At 51.5% G+C, this 19,671-nt stretch overlaps 1 protein-coding gene across 1 annotated transcript; it reads left to right on the top strand.

The window, feature by feature from the left end:
* Nucleotides 1-1,913: 1,913 nt before the first annotated feature.
* Nucleotides 1,914-18,339, top strand: LOC149329527 (uncharacterized). Its single transcript, XM_089559260.1, has 3 exons — nucleotides 1,914-2,025; nucleotides 16,597-16,952; nucleotides 17,466-18,339. Exons 1-3 carry the CDS (start codon nucleotides 1,914-1,916, stop codon nucleotides 17,520-17,522), a joined length of 525 nt encoding a protein of 174 aa, XP_089415386.1. The 3' UTR covers nucleotides 17,523-18,339.
* Nucleotides 18,340-19,671: the final 1,332 nt, after the last annotated feature.

The raw sequence follows: 19,671 nt of genomic DNA, 5'->3' as shown, positions 1-19,671 counted from the left end.
GCCCAAAAACGGTTTAGCGCGACTGCAGCACAGCCACTTTGGGCGGCCGAAACACTTATATCATGAAATTCAAAAGCACACATAAAAATGCTACAAAACAACAAAAAGAAGTGAATATTTTATTGCCACGTTTATAAAATAGGTAAACTATTTCTGCAAAACATTACGCCGAATTTTGTAATTTTTTGCAGCGCTCTTGTTGCGCCCTCGGTTGATGAGTGTGCGGTGCATTTGTAGCACGACTTTGCAGGCCTTATTTCGATACCCGGCCGCAGCTTACGAAGCGATTTCTTATCTCCAGCTGCCTGCTATAGCGCGCCTTGGAAAGCGTGCAAATTACGCTCGCCGGTTTAGAAATGGCCCCTTTAAGAAGTTTTTGTCGTCCTTTCCCGTCGCCTCTCTGTCACCATTTGGCAAGATCTGCACCCCGCTGCACCGCTGCAGCGTTTCCTTCGGTGTACGGCCAGTGCGAAACCTTTTCCCGAGGCTTCGCGCTCATCGCTTCAAGCGCTTAGCTCTGCATTTCAAGATGAGCTTGCCGCATGTGAAGAAACCTTGCTCCGTGGCACATTGTGGCAACGTGGGTTGTACCGTGGGTGTCTTACCAAGACTACACCGCTTCCCGCTGGACTTTCGCAGGTGAGCTGTTGCCGTTGTCGTCTGCTCTAGATATGCTTTTGTCGGGCTTTCCACGCCTATCGTAGCTGTAACCGTTTCATACGCACTTGGCTTCATGTTATCGGGATATTTTAGCAAATTGCAGGGCACGCACTTGCCGTCATAAGATGTACAGAAGACACAAATCATTTGTCTTATTTGTAGCTAGTTTCGTGCAGCCGACTGTCACCAACGTGAAATTGACACCGGGCTCTCATGAGCAAGCACGTGCCATCTACTTGCCGCATGGTCAATTTAAAACCAACTGCGCTGCCTAACAGCTCTGAGCATGACATTAATGGGTTTTGCAGCACCGTGAAGCCAATTTGAGGATCCCCTCGCAACTGACAGCATCGAAATTCAACCATGTGTATGTGCGCCGCATTGACTGTGCCTTAACTGAATTCGGCCAGTAGTAGTTATTGCCGTTCTACGTATACATGACCGTCAATGTAGTTTTAAACTCATTTCGCTGCATCGCTCTCGTCACTCTTTGAGCATAGAAAAGCAGCTAGCCTCGTGGTATCAGGCGAGCGTAACCGCACTCTGAGGCTTGGAGGCTTGGCGCGAGCATTTTCTGCCATAGTTATAACGTACTTCATTTAGGTGAAAGGAGTCTTGGCGTATTGACGTTTGGAGTATATGGTATTCATTTGGGTGCAGTTCTATAACGTGGACGCTGCATCATGTCCAGGTGCAAAACGTGGGTGCAGTTCTGCCGCAACCTTGCGTCTACTTGCAATTTTGGCAGTGCTACCGATAGCATGATTCGAGACCAATTACTGGAAGACACTTCGTCACGAACAACACGTGAACGCATGCTTTATGAAGGGTCTTCGCTTACATTGCAGCGTGCTGTTGACATCGGGAAGCCAATTGAGCAAACACAACAAGAGCTCGGGGAATTCGCGCATAGCACTGTGAACAAGATTCAAGATGTGCGAAAAAGGTCAGACTCTGAGCAAGGAAGTTGCTACAGGTGCGGCTCGTCATCGCATATGGCTAACTCGACTGCATGTCCGGCGAGGAACAAGCGTTGCCACTCTTGTGGGGTAGAAAAGTTTTGTTACGTACGGACCACCAGGCACTGGTGACGTTACTTTCAGCTGCCGGTACAGGACGCCGACCTTTGCGTATATCCAGATGGTCAGCTCGACTTTTGTATTATAATTTCGACATAGAGTACCAAAAGGGATCGCAAAATGTCGTGGCCGATGCGCTGTCACGCCTACCTCTTGACTGATTCGTAGCAGACGATGCAGGAAGAAATTGTGTCCGTTGTATCAGAGTGCCTAACAAAGGAACGGCTGCAGGTGGCCACTGCTGTAGACAGCACACTGCAGCAGGTTGTTGTGCACGTGGTACATGGTTGGGCGCCTAGAAAAGCTTTGCCAGCAGAAGTAATGCCGTACTTTAACGTGCGAGAAGAGCTTTCTTTCGTTGATGGCCTTTTGATGCGCGGCGAGCAGGTAGTTGTTCCGAGTGAATTAACCTCGCTCCTGGTTGGTTTTGCGCACGAAGGTCACCCAGGAATTGTGAAGGCGAAACAGATGTATGCAAAACAGTATACGGACAGGAGGCGAGGTGCGAAAAGACCAGCCTTTAGAGTAGGGAACTTCTTTCGTGTACGCAAGCCAGCAGGTGGTGGGAAAGCGTCGGTAAATTACATGGGACCTTTCAAGATTGTCGGCAGAAAAGGCAAAAATAGCTTTTTGATGAGCGACGGTCGTTGCTGGAACGCGTCTAAACCAGTTCGGGTTCCCTGCAATCAACCGCAGACAATAGAACAATGGGCATGGGAATTGCCTCATCACTACTCGGGTACCGCTGGGCCTGAAAGCCGTGCAGGCGCTGAACAGGGTGAATTGTTGCGATTGCCGGAAACAAGTTACTGAAGAAGTGGTTGCTCCTTTAGAAGATTCGGTGGAGCAACCTTTGCGTCGAAGCACTAGGGTACGCCGACCTGTAGAAAGATTTGGGTTTTCTTTACCTGAACAATAAGTGTTTAGTTCGTGTTATTTTGGTTGTTGCAAATTACTATGTTGTATTTTCAAGCGGGAGGCGATGTTGTATTCTTTCTTGTTTCAGTTTTGTTTCTTTCAGTGATCACATCGTCATCGTCATTCAATATGATTTCCTATATAAGTGGCTTCACTGTGACGAATAAAGGAGAGTGTTTCTGCATACTGCGCTTGCGTGGTCCGGTGTCATGCGTCTGGTCTGAACCAGACACCACACTCAGCCTGGAGAAGACGCCGTGCCAGCTGCGAGACCTGAGGGCTTCTTCCAAGCACTTGGAACTGTTTGTGTATCTGCGGCCAGGATAGCTGCGTCTCGATACTGTGCCTACTCGAGGAAGGAGTGGTGTATTGAATGTCCTTGCACTTCACTTTAAACTGCACTTCATGTATATTTTATTTCGATTAAAATTGCTTCAAATTACTTCGGTTAGCGACAAGAATGAGGTCTCGAGGTTGTGCGCAGGCCCTATGTATGGCGTAATGCTCTAGCGTTGAGTAGATTTGTTGATGCTAAAACTTGTTTTTAATATTGTCATGCAGGTGTAAACATAGCTGCTGTCGTAGCATTGTTTTCTATACTTTTCAATTTCCTACTTGGCAACGCTCGTGGAACTTCAGGGTTTTTTCCTATCCGCACAGTGAACATTGAGATGAATAGCCAGCTTAAAAAAACTACTGCTTGAGCTGCCTGTGACGCGCATTTTTTGTTGGCGTGCTTTATTACTGTATTTGTTTGGTTGCCGTAATAAACCATGAAAATGAAAACCATACTTGCCGTACACTGTATTGCAAACTGTGCACTTGAGCCTGTGCTTTGTGCATCATACCTTGATGTACTCGAAAGTGCTGGCACCAGTATTTTCACCAAGGTTTCCACTACGAATCATGCATCCTTAGCCAGCGTCTGAAAGTGTTGCTGCCTTTACTGCCTTCTTTGCCAGTCACTTTCATTGAGTTCCCAATTGTACATTAACAAGGCCATAACTAGCAGGAACGCGAGCACATTTGACTGGCAAAGGTTGGTGCGTGCTGAGAAATGCGGGTTCTATAAAAAGACCACTTTATAATTCGCGCCAAAAGCATACGTATGCGTGACGTCATTTAACGTCACTCACACGTAGGTTGCCCCCCGAAATGGGGGCGCTGGAGTGCCCCATGAGCCGCCATTTTTTGGACCAATGGGCGTCTATGGAGCCTTCGCTAGCATGGTATATCTACCTTGGTACTTCCTCATGCACACCGCCAAAGCCCGCTCTTATCTCTTTTTTTCTAAGGCGTCGTCATGGGGACAATCGCTAAACCGTGGCTATACACACTCTCCCTGATAGCTCCGTGCAGTCCGCGGCTGGCTAGGCTTGGGTAATCAGTTCTGCGTCCGCCGTGTGGTTTTCAGCGTTCTTCTGGTTCTTCCAGGACCGTTCATACCCATCGATATCTCGTTTTCTTTGTTTGAAGAAAAAAAGGCAATACAGGTGTGTAGAATAAAGTGTCTTTTGGCACTTCACAACTACAGCCGCACTTATTCTATGTCATTGGACTAACATTGTTGCTGCACCTGGCTTCGTACCCAAATGTCAACAGGCACAACTCTGATATCACATTCTCTTAGCCGAGCACAACGAGTGGGTTTGTTAATTTCAGTTGTCTGAATGCGTGCCTCACTGCTTTCGCATTTTAGAGGGAGGACAAAAATGTAATATCCATAAGAGAACATTTACGACCATATTCTTTACCGCTGCTTGAATTGACATTTACTGACACTTGTGGAAGGAAAGTGGTAAGTTTTTAGTTCGTACGAACAATTATTTAAAAAAAGTTAGTAGCAAATGAAATTATTTTGGTGTAAATAGAATGAATTCCTAGAATGCAGAAGGGTTATCGCCTCGTATTTCAAGGACATGAAAAGAACTTTCAAAGCAGAAATAGGCGTGACAGTGATGCTGTGTGACACAAGCACAATAATGAGTTTGTTACAGCAAATTCATTTCAGTCATGGCTCGTTCCACAAGTATACAATGCTTTCTGCTGCGTATATTCGGCCTTAAATTCTGTACTAAAGCATCGTAGTCAAGATTGAAAAGATATATCAATTCAGAGCTAATAGAGAGTTTTATCACAGCTGTACAACCGCTCTACCAATAGTAACGCGTCGGTGTTGCTATTAGACACCTTTAGCATACCGGCCGCCGCGGTGGCTGAGTGGTTACGGTGCTCGGCTGCTGAACCGAAAGACGCGGGTTCGATCCCGGCCGCGGCAGTGGAATTTCTTTGGAGGAGAATTCATAGAGGCGCGTGTACTGTGCGATGTCAGTGCACGTAAAAGAACCCCAGGTGGTCGAAATTTCCGGAGCCCTCCACTACGGCGTCTCTCATACCCGTAGTCGCTTTGGGACGTTAAACCCCATAAACCAACCAACCAACCTTTAGCATACCGTGTACCGTGCTACCGGTACCGGAGTACCGGGGGCCCACGCGCAGCCAATGCTCATGCTCAAATTGCCTGGACGGCGCCCGATGGCGCCACATATCCGACAGCTGTGCTCGCGCCCGCAGCGTCGGAACCAATCAGCGCGTGCTCAGCGGTGGTGCGCGGATCCCGATACTCCGGTAACGGCAACGGTAAAACGATACACGGTATGCTAAAGGTGTCTATTGTTTCAGTTCTTACTAGGCCGTTTTACTATGCAGTCGTGGTTGCCGTAATTTATCATACAAGCCGGAGTACCCGAAATCGAAGCCGACCGCGGCGGCCGCGTTTCGATAGAGGCGGAACGATAAAGGCGCCCGTGTGCTGTGCGATGTCGGTGCACGTTATAATGATCCCCAGGTGGTCGAAGTTATTCCGGCGCACTCCACTACGCCACCTCTTCCTTCCTTTCTTCTTTGACCCCCTCTTTTATCCCTTCCCTTACGGCGCGGTTCAGGTGTCCACCGAGATATGTGAGACAGCTACTGCGTCATTTCCTTTCCTAAAAACCAATTTTCACTTTCACACAAAAGACTGCGGTATCCAGACTGCCAGCGGGCTTCGCTCGGTCGAAGAGCGTGCAAGGTGTCCAATGGTGTGAAGTAAACACACATAAAACAGAGGCGATGTGGCAGCGCGGGCTTGCAACGAGTTTCAGATGCCACTCTCCAGTGGCGCGCGGGCGCTCGCGCTCTCAAAATACACGCACGTATACTAAATGTCATGAGTCAATGTGTGCACAGTACAGTAAACCATATAATATGCGAAAATCAAAAACCAATACCAGCGTAGTTAAAACATCATCACTCCTGGTACCGCGATGCAGTTACGGGGAACTAGGCAAAGGTCATACAAGCAACAGCGATGAGCGGCAAGGCACGTAGCGTTGTACCGTTGGCGATAGGAACAAAAATAAAGAGAAATTGAGATAAGGAGATTTCTGCGCAGCAGCAGCGCTGAGAGCTAGATAACCATGTCGATGATAACGCTTCCGCGAATGGCGACAAGCTGCTCACGGGTTCGCCATTTTCTTCCTTTCTTCCCCGTTTGGAGTTGCGGTGACGACATTAGTTATGGTCGGTTCGTTGGTAAATAAAAACTACAGAGAATGTTCACGACATTCAAATCGGTGTGAAAGCACGGATTTGTGCACGTATACGACGACGATGAGAGGAAGAAGCTCGGGAGCACCGGCACACCGCAGGGATCGGTCATTTCGCCGATGCTGTTCAACCTGGTAATGATCGGAGTGGCCGAGAAGCTCGCGGACATCGAAGACGTCAGGCACACCATCTACGCGGACGATATCACACTGTGGGTGACCGGCGGCAGTGACGCCCACATCGAGGGCGCTCTGCAAGCAGCCGTCGACGCGATAGAAGACCACCTGGAAGGCACCGGCTTGAGATGTTCGCCGAGCAAATCGGAGCTCCTCATACTCCCACCTACCAACAATGGCAGATGCAAGACCAGACAACGCGAATGCGAAAAAATCAGAATCGTAACCAAATCCGGCAACGTGATCCCCGAGGTCAGCAAAATCAGGATCCTAGGCATGGTCATCGAAAAGCATGGAAGAAACGGCGAAACCATCGCCCGTCTCACGGCAAAAGCGGCCAACGCTATGCGACTCCTCAAAAGAGTCACTTCCCGGAAGGCTGGCATGAGAGAGGAGAGCCTAATCAGGCTCGTCCAATCCTTCATCATCAGCCACGTCGCGTACGTTGCAGCCTACCATAGATGGCTGCAACACGAACGCAACAAAATTAACGTAATCATCAGGAGAGCGTACAAGGCGGCGCTGGGCCTGTTCGAGTCCACGAGCACGACCCGCCTCTTACAACTCGGGATCCACAACACGCTCGAAGAAATAGCCGAAGCGCAACGGACCTCTCAACTGGAGCGGCTGTCCACGACCAAAGCCGGGAGGAAGATACTGGACGACCTGGGAATAGGACACTCGAACGACGCGCAGACGAAGCTCCCCGTCCCCGAAGAGGTCCGACGCCAGACCAGAATCGACCCCATACCCAAGAACATGAACCCCGAGTATAACAAGGAAAGAAGAGCGGCGAGGGCCAAGGCTCTCATCGACCTGCACGCCAACGACGAGCACGCGCGGTACGTGGACGCGGCCGAATACCAACGGAACGCCTTCGCAGCGGTCGTCATACAGGCGTCGACCGGCGCCACGAGGACGGCAGCGAGCGTGAGAGGCGCCGGAGCGGAACAAGCGGAGGAGGTGGCCATCGCCCTGGCCATTGCCGACGCAGACTGCTACACGGTGCTGAGTGACTCGAGACAGGCGGTGCGAAACTTCGCCAAAGGCCAAGTCTGCAGGGAGGCCGAGCGCGTACTACGAGCGACTAAACTGCAAGACAGAAGAGTAAGAATCAAGTGGTTTCCGGCGCACGCGGGCGACGCGTCGGAACGCAGTGCGAACCACAATGAGACGGCACATGCAGCGGCGCGAGCGCTAACCAACCGCGCCCCGGCAACACACCGTCCGACGTGGTTCGGAGCCAAGGACCGCATGACCGACTACAGCGAAATCACGAAGGCCTACCGCCTGGCTCGCAGGACTCTCCCACCCCCGCACCCGAGGCTGAGTCGAGCGGAGGCGGTACTACTGAGACAGCTCCAGACCGGATCGCTACCGAGCCCGAGACTGATGCATCGCATGTACCCCGAGACCTACCCGACCGATACGTGTAGAGTCTGCCGGAGGGAGCCGGCAGATCACACGCACATCCTGTGGGACTGCATAAAAAATCCAAAGGAAGCAAGATCAGGAACAATCCCGCCGCGGCTGGAGGCAGCCGCGAAGAGCAACGACCATGACCAACAGCTATGGGCCGTCCAGCAGGTCCTCGGGGCGCTCGAAAGGCAAGGATCCAGCGAGCCGGCAACGGCGAGCGGAGACCCGCGCCGAGTAACGGCAGCCTCGTAGACGACGTAGGCCCTCGTCGGGGCGCGCGAGCGTCCAACTGCAGGCACAAATAAAGTTTACCCCAATCCCAATCCCAATCCCAGTACGGCGAGACGGAACGCTCACGCTAGGCCAGCTGCGAAACGTCTAGGGAACAGACAGTGGACGATATTGCTCGGGGTTGGTACTCACCGGATTAGTGCCTACACACCAATAGCGCATGAAGTTCGTATTTAATTCTTCAAAGGCAAATTTGCATTTAGCAGGAACACAGAGCATCACGAAGGAACTGCTTCAAAGCCGTTCGTTAGGGCTCTTCTTATTAGAGCGAAAAGCTGCTCCTCCCATGCTGAGACTGAAGGTCATCTGGCTCCTAGATTTGACCCACATCGGCTCCGCACAAAGACAGCGGAATTCGCCAATCGCCAGCATCATCAGCCAAAATTTCACCACCCACGGATCTGCGAATGTGAGCGCTGCACGCCATCAATTTTTGGCCCGCCTACGCCCTTTTTCGGGCACCCACGGCCCTTTCTTCTCTGTGACCTCTCCGCCTGAGCTAGGCCTACTCCGACGGACGCTTCCGCCACCAACGCCATCATGGAGGTGCAGGTGCAGGGAGAGGTTCTTAACCCCAACGACTACGACCCAAGGGTCTGGACGCACATTCTTAGTGTGCCTGCTCGCTCCAAGGACGTCCTTTCAACAACCCGACGCCAGGAGGGCGCAGCCTCTGCTACCGGTACCCCCAAGTCTCCATGCCTTGAAAAGTCAGCGCACCTGCAAGCAACGCGCACAGCTGCGCAGCGTTCGCGGCAGCAGCCACCGCTTCCTGCTGCAGATTACAAGATCGTTTTTAGATCACGAGGCGGGCTGCAGCTGGACCTGCTTCCACCCTGACAACTACGAGAGGCCATCCTCCAAGCGGCGTCCCAGCTTAAGGAGCCAGCGCGTACCCAAATCAGGGTACACCCGGTCAACAACACCTGCACCGTAAGCACGCCCCTAAAGGATGACGCGCTCGCTCTGGTTCGGGTGAACACCATCACACACCAAGGCAAGGAATTCGCCGTAGCACCTTACATAGCCCCGCCGGACGGAGCAGTACGCGGAGTCATCTCCAATGCTTATTGGAATGAGACCCCGTCAGAGCTCCTGCAAGACCTGCTCACCGGCAACCCAGACGCCCTCATCGTGGACGCCCGCCGAATGGGCTCCACGCGTTCCATCTTAATAACTTTCCGGGCTGGACCTGTCCCACGCGCCGTCCTTTATGGAGGAGCCCTCCACAGGTGCACACCCTATCGAGGGCATATAGACGCCTGCACAAACTGCCGCGTCCCTGGTCACCGGGAAGACGTGTGTGTCCACCCAAGATCCCATAAGTGCCCCCGCTGTGGGCAGTCCCACCCAAAGGAAGATGCGCCCTCATGCACCCTCAGCTGCATTCTCTGCGGAGGCCCTCATATGACCGGCACCGGGAACTGCAAGGGAGGGGGCCGCAAACTAGCGTCCCCGAAGAACGCTCTCTCTCCTCCGGGTACATCGCGGCTTTCCCGCTGCGATCAACCAGGCACAGCCAGCAGACGCAGCTCGACGGCTTCCCGGTCGCCTTCTACAAGCCGGCAGAATGGCAGCAAGAACGCCACGCGTCTCACCTGGGCAGACCGCGTTTCCGGCAAAACCACCCGTCAACCCCCGCCACCCCAGTCCTCCCAAGCAGACCCGAGAGACCAGGAACTCAAGGCCTTGCGTGACGAGGTAAGCCGCCTTTCCTCTCTCCTAAGCACCCCCGCCCCCTCCATGCCCCCTCAACCCGCACCCCCTGTCATTAATTCGAGCTCATCATCCACAGACACTTCGAGCACCCCTCCTGCAAAGAAACAGCGCACCACAGACGCCACACCCCCTCCCGTGCCCCCAGAAATAGACGCTAAATTAGCAGCACTCGAAGCAAAATTTGACCATAAACTAAAGGAGCTAGACGCCCGCCTCGAGGCCAGATTCAATCACCTTGCCGCCGCCCTCACCGAAAAACTTGAGCAGCGCATGAACGCTATGCTTACCAAGATGATGGAGCTCTTGGAGCATAATCTTACCCATCGCTTCACCCAACTTCAAACCCCCTCCACTCCCCCCATCCTACCTCCACAAGCACAAAACTACTTCCCTGAGCCACACATACCAATTGACACCCGTCTTAATACCCTCCTCAATCCCCCCACCATCCAATATGGCGGGGGGGAACACTAATTATCTCCCCATTATAACTTGGAACTGCCGCGGCTTCCGGGCAAAGCGCGCACCTCTGCAACTTCTCCTTCCCACCATCACACCCACGCCCCACATACTTCTTCTCCAGGAGACTGCACACCGAGCAACCCTCCCCAGCTACACATCTACACACTCGGATACCACTAACACACCCAGGGCGTCCACACTCATCCACCGCAGCCTCACCTACAAAACTCATCACATTACGTCTGAGACGCCCTGCGTGATCACGGAAATTATACATCACACACATTCACTTCCTTCTATATTTATAGCAAACATATACCACCCCCCGTCCCTGCCGATGGCCCCGCTAGAATCACTTCTGCGAAAGCTACACCATCTAGCAGGGAAACATCCCCTACTCATCGGTGGGGACTTCAACAGTCAGCATACTGACTGGGGATACACAACCACGACACATCGAGGTCGCAGGCTCTGGCTGCTCCTGCAGAACCTCCAACTCACTGTGCACAACACGTTTCAGAGGCCTACGCGGATCGGCAACAGTGTCAGCATGGACACCAGTCCGGACCTGACGCTGAGCCGCTGTATCCGCGGCGTTACCTGGAACAGAACACAACATACACTGGGCAGTGATCATTACATTATACAAATCACTGTCCCATACAAACCACCCCGTCACGCAAATATGACACACGAACTCATTAACTGGGATGCCTTTCGCGCTGCACGCACCGCCCTCCCAGACACTCCCATCGCAGACATCGATGCATGGGTGCAATCACTCAAGCATGACGTTCACCACAACACACGACACATTGAAACTACAACCGAAACACCGACCCTTGACACACGCCTAGCCCACCTCTGGGAGGCTTATCACAGCATCCTGGAACGCTGGAAAGGCAACAAACACAACAGAACGCTTAAAAAGCGGCTGGCCGCGCTGCAGACACAAATCCAACAGCACTCTGAGGAGCTCTGTCGATCCAACTGGGGACAGATATGTGACGGCATCGCCGGAAACCTGTCCAGCAAACGTGCATGGCAACTCCTCCGACACCTCATTGACCCCACACGCACCAAATCAGCAGCACAGCACCACGTGACACGCCTCACACATGAACACATTGACGATCCCGAAACCCTTCTAGACACACTTCAAACCATGTACACATCTCCAGGCGGCGCCATACCTCTACCGCACTACACAGGACAAGAAAATCCAACACTCGACACCGACATCACGGGGACGGAAGTCAGAGCGGCCCTCCTGACTTTCCGCGCCAACTCCGCACATCACAAACTCCATGCTCCGTAATCTGGATGACCAATCGATCACCCACATTACGAAATACTTCAACCAGTGCTGGAGGGAGGGTAACCTCCCGCAGTCCTGGCGCCACGCGAAGGTAATATTTATACCAAAACCCAACAAACCACTCACCATTCAAAACCTTCGCCCGATTTCGCTAACCTCATGCCTCGGGAAGCTCCTCGAGCATGTTGTGTTAGCGAGACTCACAAGTCACATGGCGGACAACAATATCTACCCACATAGCATGGTGGGATTCCGCCCTCATCTATCCGCACAGGATGCCATGCTGCAACTCACACACGACCTTTTTGACCCGCTTCTTCCAGGTCACACCAAGGCAGTCTTAGCTTTGGATCTCTCCAAAGCTTTTGATCGCATTGAACATCAGGCGATCATGACTGCTCTATCCCCATTGAATGTGGGTGTGCGCACGTATGCCTACATTCAAGCATTCCTGACTGACCGCACGGCTGAGATACACTTCGGGCCTCTGTCTTCCACCTCCTACACACTTCAGAGTATCGGCACCCCTCAAGGGTCCGTCCTTTCCCCCTTTCTCTTTAACATAACCCTCATACCCATCGCCCGGAAATTGGCAACTATTCCCCACCTCAAGCACACTCTTTATGCCGACGATATCACCCTGTGGACCACCCACGGCAGTGACGGCGACATAGAGAACACCTTACAGGAAGCAGCCACCCTCACCCAAAATTACGCACGGACCATCGGACTATCTTGCTCCCCAGAGAAGTCCGAACTGCTCCTCATCCGGCCTAAGAACCACCGCTGTCCCCGCTCCCCCATTGTCATTGAATTGAATGGTTACCCGGTACCTGAGGTTGGCACCCTCCGTGTATTGGGCTTGCACATCCAGAACGATGGCAAAAACACCACTACCCTCAAGAAACTCAAGCAGGTTGCAGGCGCGATATCGCACTTCATCCGCAGGGTTTCGGTACATCATAGAGGCATGAAGGAGCGCGACCTATGTCGCCTCATTCATGCCTTTGTCCTCAGCCGTGTACTGTACACTACCCCATACTTACAACTATCCAAACATGACATAAACGCTTTGGATGCTTTGATTCGCAAGGCATTCAAGGTAGCACTTCATCTTCCCCTCAACACACCCACAGACAGATTACTAGGCCTGGGCCTCCACAACACGATCGGGGAACTGGTGGAGGCCCACCGACAGGCCCAATACATCAGGCTCACAAAAACTTCCACAGGTCGGTATATCCTGGACTCCCTGGGAATCAAAATACCGGCCAACGACCCAACCCTTCTCGCCATCCCACGATCCCTTCACCGAGAGCTTCTCATCAGGCCGCTCCCGAGGAATATGCACCCGTCCCACCATGAGCAGCGCCGCAGAGCCCGTGCGAAGGCACTCCATCGAGCGTACGGCCCCCAGCCGCACGCCGTATGGGTGGACGCTGCCTGCACGGGTGATGAAGCGACAGCAGCTGCGGTGGACTCCTCTTCATCCACCCTCCTCACACTACCTCTCCCTCCAGATACGTCCCCAGAGGCTGCAGAGGAAGCCGCCATTGCACTTGCTATAACCCGCACGGAAGCCCGGTATATTTTAACTGACTCTAAAACTGCGATTCTAAATTTTGCTCGAGGCCGAGTTCATGTCCCTGCTTTTGGCATACTGGACTCGCCCGATGCACCCCCGCCCCGCCAAGTGGAGCTGATATGGGTGCCTGCGCACTCCGGGAATCCCGGAAACGAGGCCGCCAACCTTTTAGCCCGAGGTTCTTTAAACCGGGCTCAGGTGGCCTCGGATCGGGGATTCACGAAGGATCGCATGCACTCATTCAGTGAGCTGACCCAGGCATACAGAGTCTCTCGCCAGCTCTACCCCCCGCCCCACCCCTCCCTAGATAACAGACACGCAACACTCTGGCGCAGATTACAAACACATACTCTCCCCTCGCCCCTTACCCTAACCCACTATCATCCCTCCTTCCCCACTCCTGCTTGCGCCCTATGCCCAGAACCCTTCGCTTCTTCCCTCCACATCCTTTCCCTCTGCCCGGCGGACCCTCCCCCGCGGGACCTAGAGAACCTCAAGACCTGGGAGGACTGGGAGACCCTGCTGCATTCGGAGGACCCGGCCGTGCAGACCATCGCCACCGGCCGTGCTGCCAGTGTTATGGACCTCAAGAACATAAACAATTGAGTGCAGTGGGGTCGTGCGGGGACCCTGGGGCGTGCCCCGAATTCCTTTGTAAATAAAGTTTTCTCTCTCTCTCTCTCTCTAACGGGACGCGCCGCATGTGCAAAATCGCGCGTGACAGGTGCATCGATATTCTTCTCCATCGACGCCATAGCTACGGGCTTGACAGTCACGTACGCCGCTGCGCCGATTCAATGCGAGCCGAGGTAGCAGCGATAGCGCTTGCTGCCGCCCACGCAAATTCCAGAATCATCATCACGTACTCCCGAAAAGCATGTGATCATTACCTGGCAGGGGAGATCTCCCCCTTAGCCGCTTGTATTCTAAGACGGGCTGCCACTGATCCAACACCGAAATAGTCATTTGGGTTCCTGGCCATCAGGGCTTACGAGGTAATGAGGCCGCTGACGCGCGTGCCCGAGCGCTTACTCACCGGGCTCTTCATCCCAGCTCTTCTGGATCGGACACAAACCAGCCGCTGCTGCGGTTCAGGGAAATCATAACACATTACAACGACAACCACCGCCTTTACCTGGCCCCTGAAAAGGGGCTGAGTAAGACGGAGGAGCGAACTTTAAGGCGCCTGAAGACAGGTACTCAACTCTGTGCTGCAATCATCGAACATTACGATCCTAACATGGATGGGCGATGCCCGCACTTTGGGGAGACCTGTGATATCTTCCACATGGTGTGGGCATGTACTCCAAATCCCCACCTCCCCCCTTCCGCTACCCCATCCCGAGAGGCATGGGAGACTGCCCTCCTCAACTGCTCCTCGCTTGAGTCCCAAAAGGCTCTGGTGAAACGGGCGAGAGACGGAGCCTCTTCATATGGTGCTCCGGACTAGGGACGCCGACCTTGTAGAGGGCCCACTCTGTGGCTCTCAAACTCTATTCCGCCAAATAAAAGTTTTCTCCACCACCACCGCTGCCCCGGCCGCCGCTCTGGAGGCTGGCTCTTGCACTGGAGGCACGGAAGCTAGGCATCACGTGATTTGCTCTGGCTGAAACGATTTGCTCTCGGTCATGAAGTCATGAAGCAATAAAGATGAACCAAAGCTAAACCGTCGCTAACCATGCTTAACAGAGCTTTCCTGGCTTAGAGAAGTTGAACCACAGCCACTTTTTTGCCCTGTGCTCCCAAAATACTCGGAACATAGCGAACGTCGATGGCTGTCGGCGGCAGGAACGTTGGCGGTAATTACCTGACCCACTACGCAAGGGCCCCGGTTCGTTTCTTATATTATATGAATTTTAGTTTCATCGCAAACTGTTTTCATTCCTATATGTTATAATGGTGTTTGCGCCATGTGCCGGCCTTATAATCCACTACAGAAGATTTCATTTTTGCACCCCAGGGGTGTACGAACTTTACTGCTATCGCTATAAAATCGACCGAAACTCAACGTAGAAGCAAAGTTACGCGTGATGCATACATACAACAACAGCAACTCTCTCAGCGAAAAAGGAAATGGAAAAATTCCCCGACGTCTCTGAGCGTCGGGCCTCGCACGGGACGAGTATCTCGAGTTTTGACGTCATACAGCCTTGCAGTTGACGAAGAGTTAGTCATCAAGCAAACTACCGGATTGAAATTAAGTCTTGTAAAGAGCGGAAATGCGATACCCTTTCCCTTTCCTGTCTTTCTCCCTGCCGTTTTAATTTCCATTTTTTGTTTTTTTATTTCATTTCCGATTTTTATTTCTGTCATCATCACTATCATCATCATCGCTATCACCAACTATCACTATCCTACTAGGTATCACTATCTCTAGCCCTATCACTGACTATTTAGCACTATATAAGTAGCTATCATTATCAAATCAACATCATCGCTGCCATAATCTGTTGCTAATCAACGTTTACTTTTTATTCTAATTACCATACAACTTATGATTGGCAGTTCGTGCGGACACTTTTGCGGACAATTTCCGTCTCCAGCTTATGTCACAGCTTCCGTCCACGACACTCATGCGCCAGGAAAGGCTGTCGCCTCAAAATCGGTGAGCGAATTGGTTGAAGCTGCCAGAGCTCTGGACCTAGGTATTGATTAAGCACATTGTATTACTCATGATGTGTTCTTCTTCATGAAAGTGTGTGTAAAATGGGCACCACGTAAGCTGACATCACAGCTGAATTGGGACGTTGTGACGTCTGTGAACTTGTACGGCGATTTGAAGAAGTTGATGATTTCGCTACCAGGCTTTTTACTGGGGTTAGAAGATGGGCTTATTTCCATATCCTAGTAAGAAATGGAGCGCGTATTGAATGACATTATTGTTCATCCGCGAACCGAAAAAAGGTTCTCACGCCACCCCCTCTTTTGAAAGTTACGCTTTCCTGCTGAAATGCTTCAATTGTTTTTCAGTCTGAAGATAATAATTTAGTGTACAGAGGGCAAAACGGTTGTCTGGAACACGTTCTGGGCTTGTTTCAGTCTGAACACGTGGTATCTAGCAATAGCATTTGATTAAAAATGACCTGGATGTAAGCATTTTAAGCTAAAATCGTAGGATTTCTTCTTCATTTCTTGCTTTCCTGGTCGCCGCTGCTTTGGGATCTGCGGAAGACACACTTCGCTCATTCTAAACACGAGTTTTGCCCTCTGTACCTTTCACGCCTTCCGACAACGAAGTGAGATAAAGGAAGAACGGAACAGAGCTAATTACTAAAGCCCACGTCACACGAGCTCCGCCGTGTTATCAACGGGGTATACATAAAAGGCCGCATTCTACGATTGTCTCCATGGCAACGGCTCGAAGTAAGAACTAATCAGAGCGGACTTCGGCGGGCCGTAAGAGGACGTTCTTTCATTTCCAAGCGAAGCGAACGGACGTGTTGAACAAGATTCCTCTAGGAGGCACGCTGTACACGCTTGTGGGGTTTTCTCCAGAACTCGACTGGCGGCCGCTACTCTTCGTCAAGCCTATTCCACAGCACAGGGTGTGCAGCGCCTGTGGATTGGTGCGCAAGAGGAGCGCATTCCTTCAATGCATGCACGTGCTGTGCGAGTCCTGCTACAAGCAGTGCGCTGCGCAGGCCTCACACATCTGCCCGCTGGACGGGTGCGAGTTCCAGGAAGAGGACGTCGATTGGAGGGACTGCCCTGCAGATGAGATGCTTCGCAGAGAGGTAAGGGATGAGAAAAAAAATCAAGTGGACGTGCGCTTTAGGATTTGATTCCATTAAGCATCGCATGGTTGAAGGTGACTTTCACGCAATCGATAGCTATATCGGATGTATCAGCGAACACTGCCAAATTTTTTTTTCAAATATAAGCTTTTTGGGGTAGAATTGACTCTTTTCAAAGCTGAATTTAGTTTTGCTGGTCCACGTACCGCGCTGTTGTCTATGTTGCGTCCTGGAAGAAGCGAGCCTGTAAACCACGGTCATGGTACACTAGATTAACTACGGTACTCTGTACAGTACTCTCGAAAGATTTTATAATATTTGCGTAGTGGAGGATTCGTATACCGTAAAAAAAAAGAGCAGCAAGAAATCCTATTGAGAGGTGTACAAACTAGTTTCTCCGAAAACCAACACGTGACCACACATTGTAAACTAAATTTCAGCACCCTCCCCGCATACCAACTTTCAGAAGCTCTTCGGCGCGCCATTACTTACAGCTGACCTCTTTTTTCCCAGGCCGTTGGCGCCGTCCAGTGGGCAGACGCTACCAACTTCCTCTCCGCACTACGCTGAACAATAATCGCACAGGACATGCATGCAGGGAAACAGCGCGCAAAGGTTGTGCACCAGTCCGCAAGCGCTGCATATACTGTTCCTCGGAATCACTATCACTAAGTGCTGCGGCCTCCAGTGAAGTTCGGCACCAGAGTCGACCATTGTGTGTGCAATGCTTGTGGGAGGCATACCACCCTGCGTTCGCTCAAAAGCGCGGCGCTCAAAAAATTGTGCCGCTCGAACGTCGTCTCCAGGGATCTAATAAATCCCTTCCGTACCTACGGGAGGAATTTGTTTCGTAATATATGCCGACGCCTAAAAGGCACAGAAGCCGCTGGAAAGAGTGTGGAGTCTGGCTTTCTGCGCGGCCTAACTTACGAAGTCTGTGAGCGAACTAGGACTCAGTATTCATTCCTGAAAGATCATAAAATTGGAGCTCATAGCGAGGTGTAGACAGTTTTTTTACATACATCTGAGTTGCTTTAGAGATTAAAGAATAACTGAAGGTTTCTTTTACTTCCCCGCATTACTTGTTCGGAAGTATTTAATCAGCTCATTTGTGGTAAATCAGTTTTTAGAATGTCAGTAAAAATATTAGAATGCTCGTAAAGCTGATTTCTATAGGCCAGAGAATCTATATGTAGATAATTGGGCTCAGCCCCGCTGGAACTGCATTTTGTACACCGCGTAAAAACGAGGTCTAAGAAAGAAACACGCACACACACGAAACGCGGTGTATGCGTATTTCCTCATTTTTTCGCACTGTGCAAAATGCAAAACATTCACTAACTTGCCAACTTTTTGGTTCCGGAGGAATAACCTGTTCTAAGCTATTAAAAGCGAATTTTTCTTTCCCACTAGGTCCAATGGTGCATAATTTCCTCACAATTAGGAAATTAACTTCATCTGTCCTTTTGGACGACTTAATCTGTCTTCCTCACTATCACGATCATATGGTAAAGCTGAACCAGCAGCCGATGCGTCCACGCTGATGCTCCAAAAGCACTGCTCCCAGCGCTGGCGCCCTCTTTTTTTGCTAAAGCAACACTACGTAAGTCACCGAGCCATTTCGCGGAGCTGACGAAAGGCCATACTGCGCACGCGGGAGGAGCAGTGACGTCACATGGCGCACAGCTGGTGCGCCGCAGCCGTCGCTGCACGGGGGACTCAGAGGTGCCGCCGCCGCGCTCGCCAGTTGCGCATGCGCAGTAGCGGCGCGTAGGTAGCGTGCCGGGGCCGCCGCCGCTGCCTCGCGCTCTCCATCGCCTCTCTGTCTCTCCTTGTTGCATTCGCAATGCTCCAGGTTTAACGACAGCTAAACCACTGACAATTTTTTTTTCGAGGTTTATTTACCAATTCATAGTTGCTCTACGCATTCAATCACAAATACGCAGATCGTCGTTTCATATAAAGTGTTAATTATCTTGCTTTTTTTATATTTCAGCTCCTACTTGGTATGCGAATTCTTCCCGAAAGAAGTTTTTGAGAGTGTTGGAGTGAAACATCTGTTTCAACATTTGTTTTAAAGTAAACCAAGTAACCTGTCCTTTCCTATCTACGACCTCGCCCTTGCGCCGTTTCATCAAACACCCAATGTTGATGAATGTTGATCGCCCAACTACCCCGCACCTCAACTCTCGTAACTAATCAGCTTGCCGATGTTCGGTGCTGGTATGAGAAGCTATCCGAGCTCTCGATGGCATGGGTCCGCGTCTGGTTTTCTAAGCTTTAAACCACGAAACGGGCGGTCTTCTTGTTCTTAGGGAAGCTCTTTCAGGTAAGTGGTTACTCAGTCTGACGGAGTCAATGAAGCACAACTACCACAGCTAAAAATGAAAAACGCAGTGGCGGCCCGCGGGCGCCGTCGTAAGTATAAAGACCAAAGTTGGAGCTTTGCTTTGCAGTTGTGGCGCCAGCGTCCGACACTCTCCGATGAGCGCGTTGGCTCTCCCATTTGCGATCATACCTGACTATCTCCAAGGAGAGAGAACATTTGAATCATAAACAAAGGGGGCACATGCCTACGCTTTATTTACTTGACGGCAGTGTTAGTAGCTGAAATAATTCCCATGGCTGCTTTCCATAAAATTTCTCCGGATTCCGAGAGAAACTAGCAGCTATCCAAGAACACTGAGTGCAGTATATTTCACTGCGACCGGCAGTAGTG

Source organism: Amblyomma mixtum, chromosome 9 (assembly GCF_055824585.1).
Source record: "Amblyomma mixtum isolate Tamu chromosome 9, ASM5582458v1, whole genome shotgun sequence".
Lineage (NCBI taxonomy): Eukaryota > Metazoa > Arthropoda > Arachnida > Ixodida > Ixodidae > Amblyomma > Amblyomma mixtum.
This window is presented reverse-complemented; position numbering and strand designations above follow the sequence as displayed.

What these genes read in the sequence shown, in the direction of transcription:
- LOC149329527 (XM_089559260.1), top strand. Translation starts at nt 1,914, where the DNA reads ATGCAGGAAGAAATTGTGTCCGTTGTATCAGAGTGCCTAACAAAGGAA. An exon ending in TGTTGTGCACGTGGTACATG is followed by an intron (nt 2,026 to 16,596) that starts GTTGGGCGCCTA and finishes AGAACTAATCAG; the next exon opens with AGCGGACTTCGGCGGGCCGT. An exon ending in ATGAGATGCTTCGCAGAGAG is followed by an intron (nt 16,953 to 17,465) that starts GTAAGGGATGAG and finishes CTTTTTTCCCAG; the next exon opens with GCCGTTGGCGCCGTCCAGTG.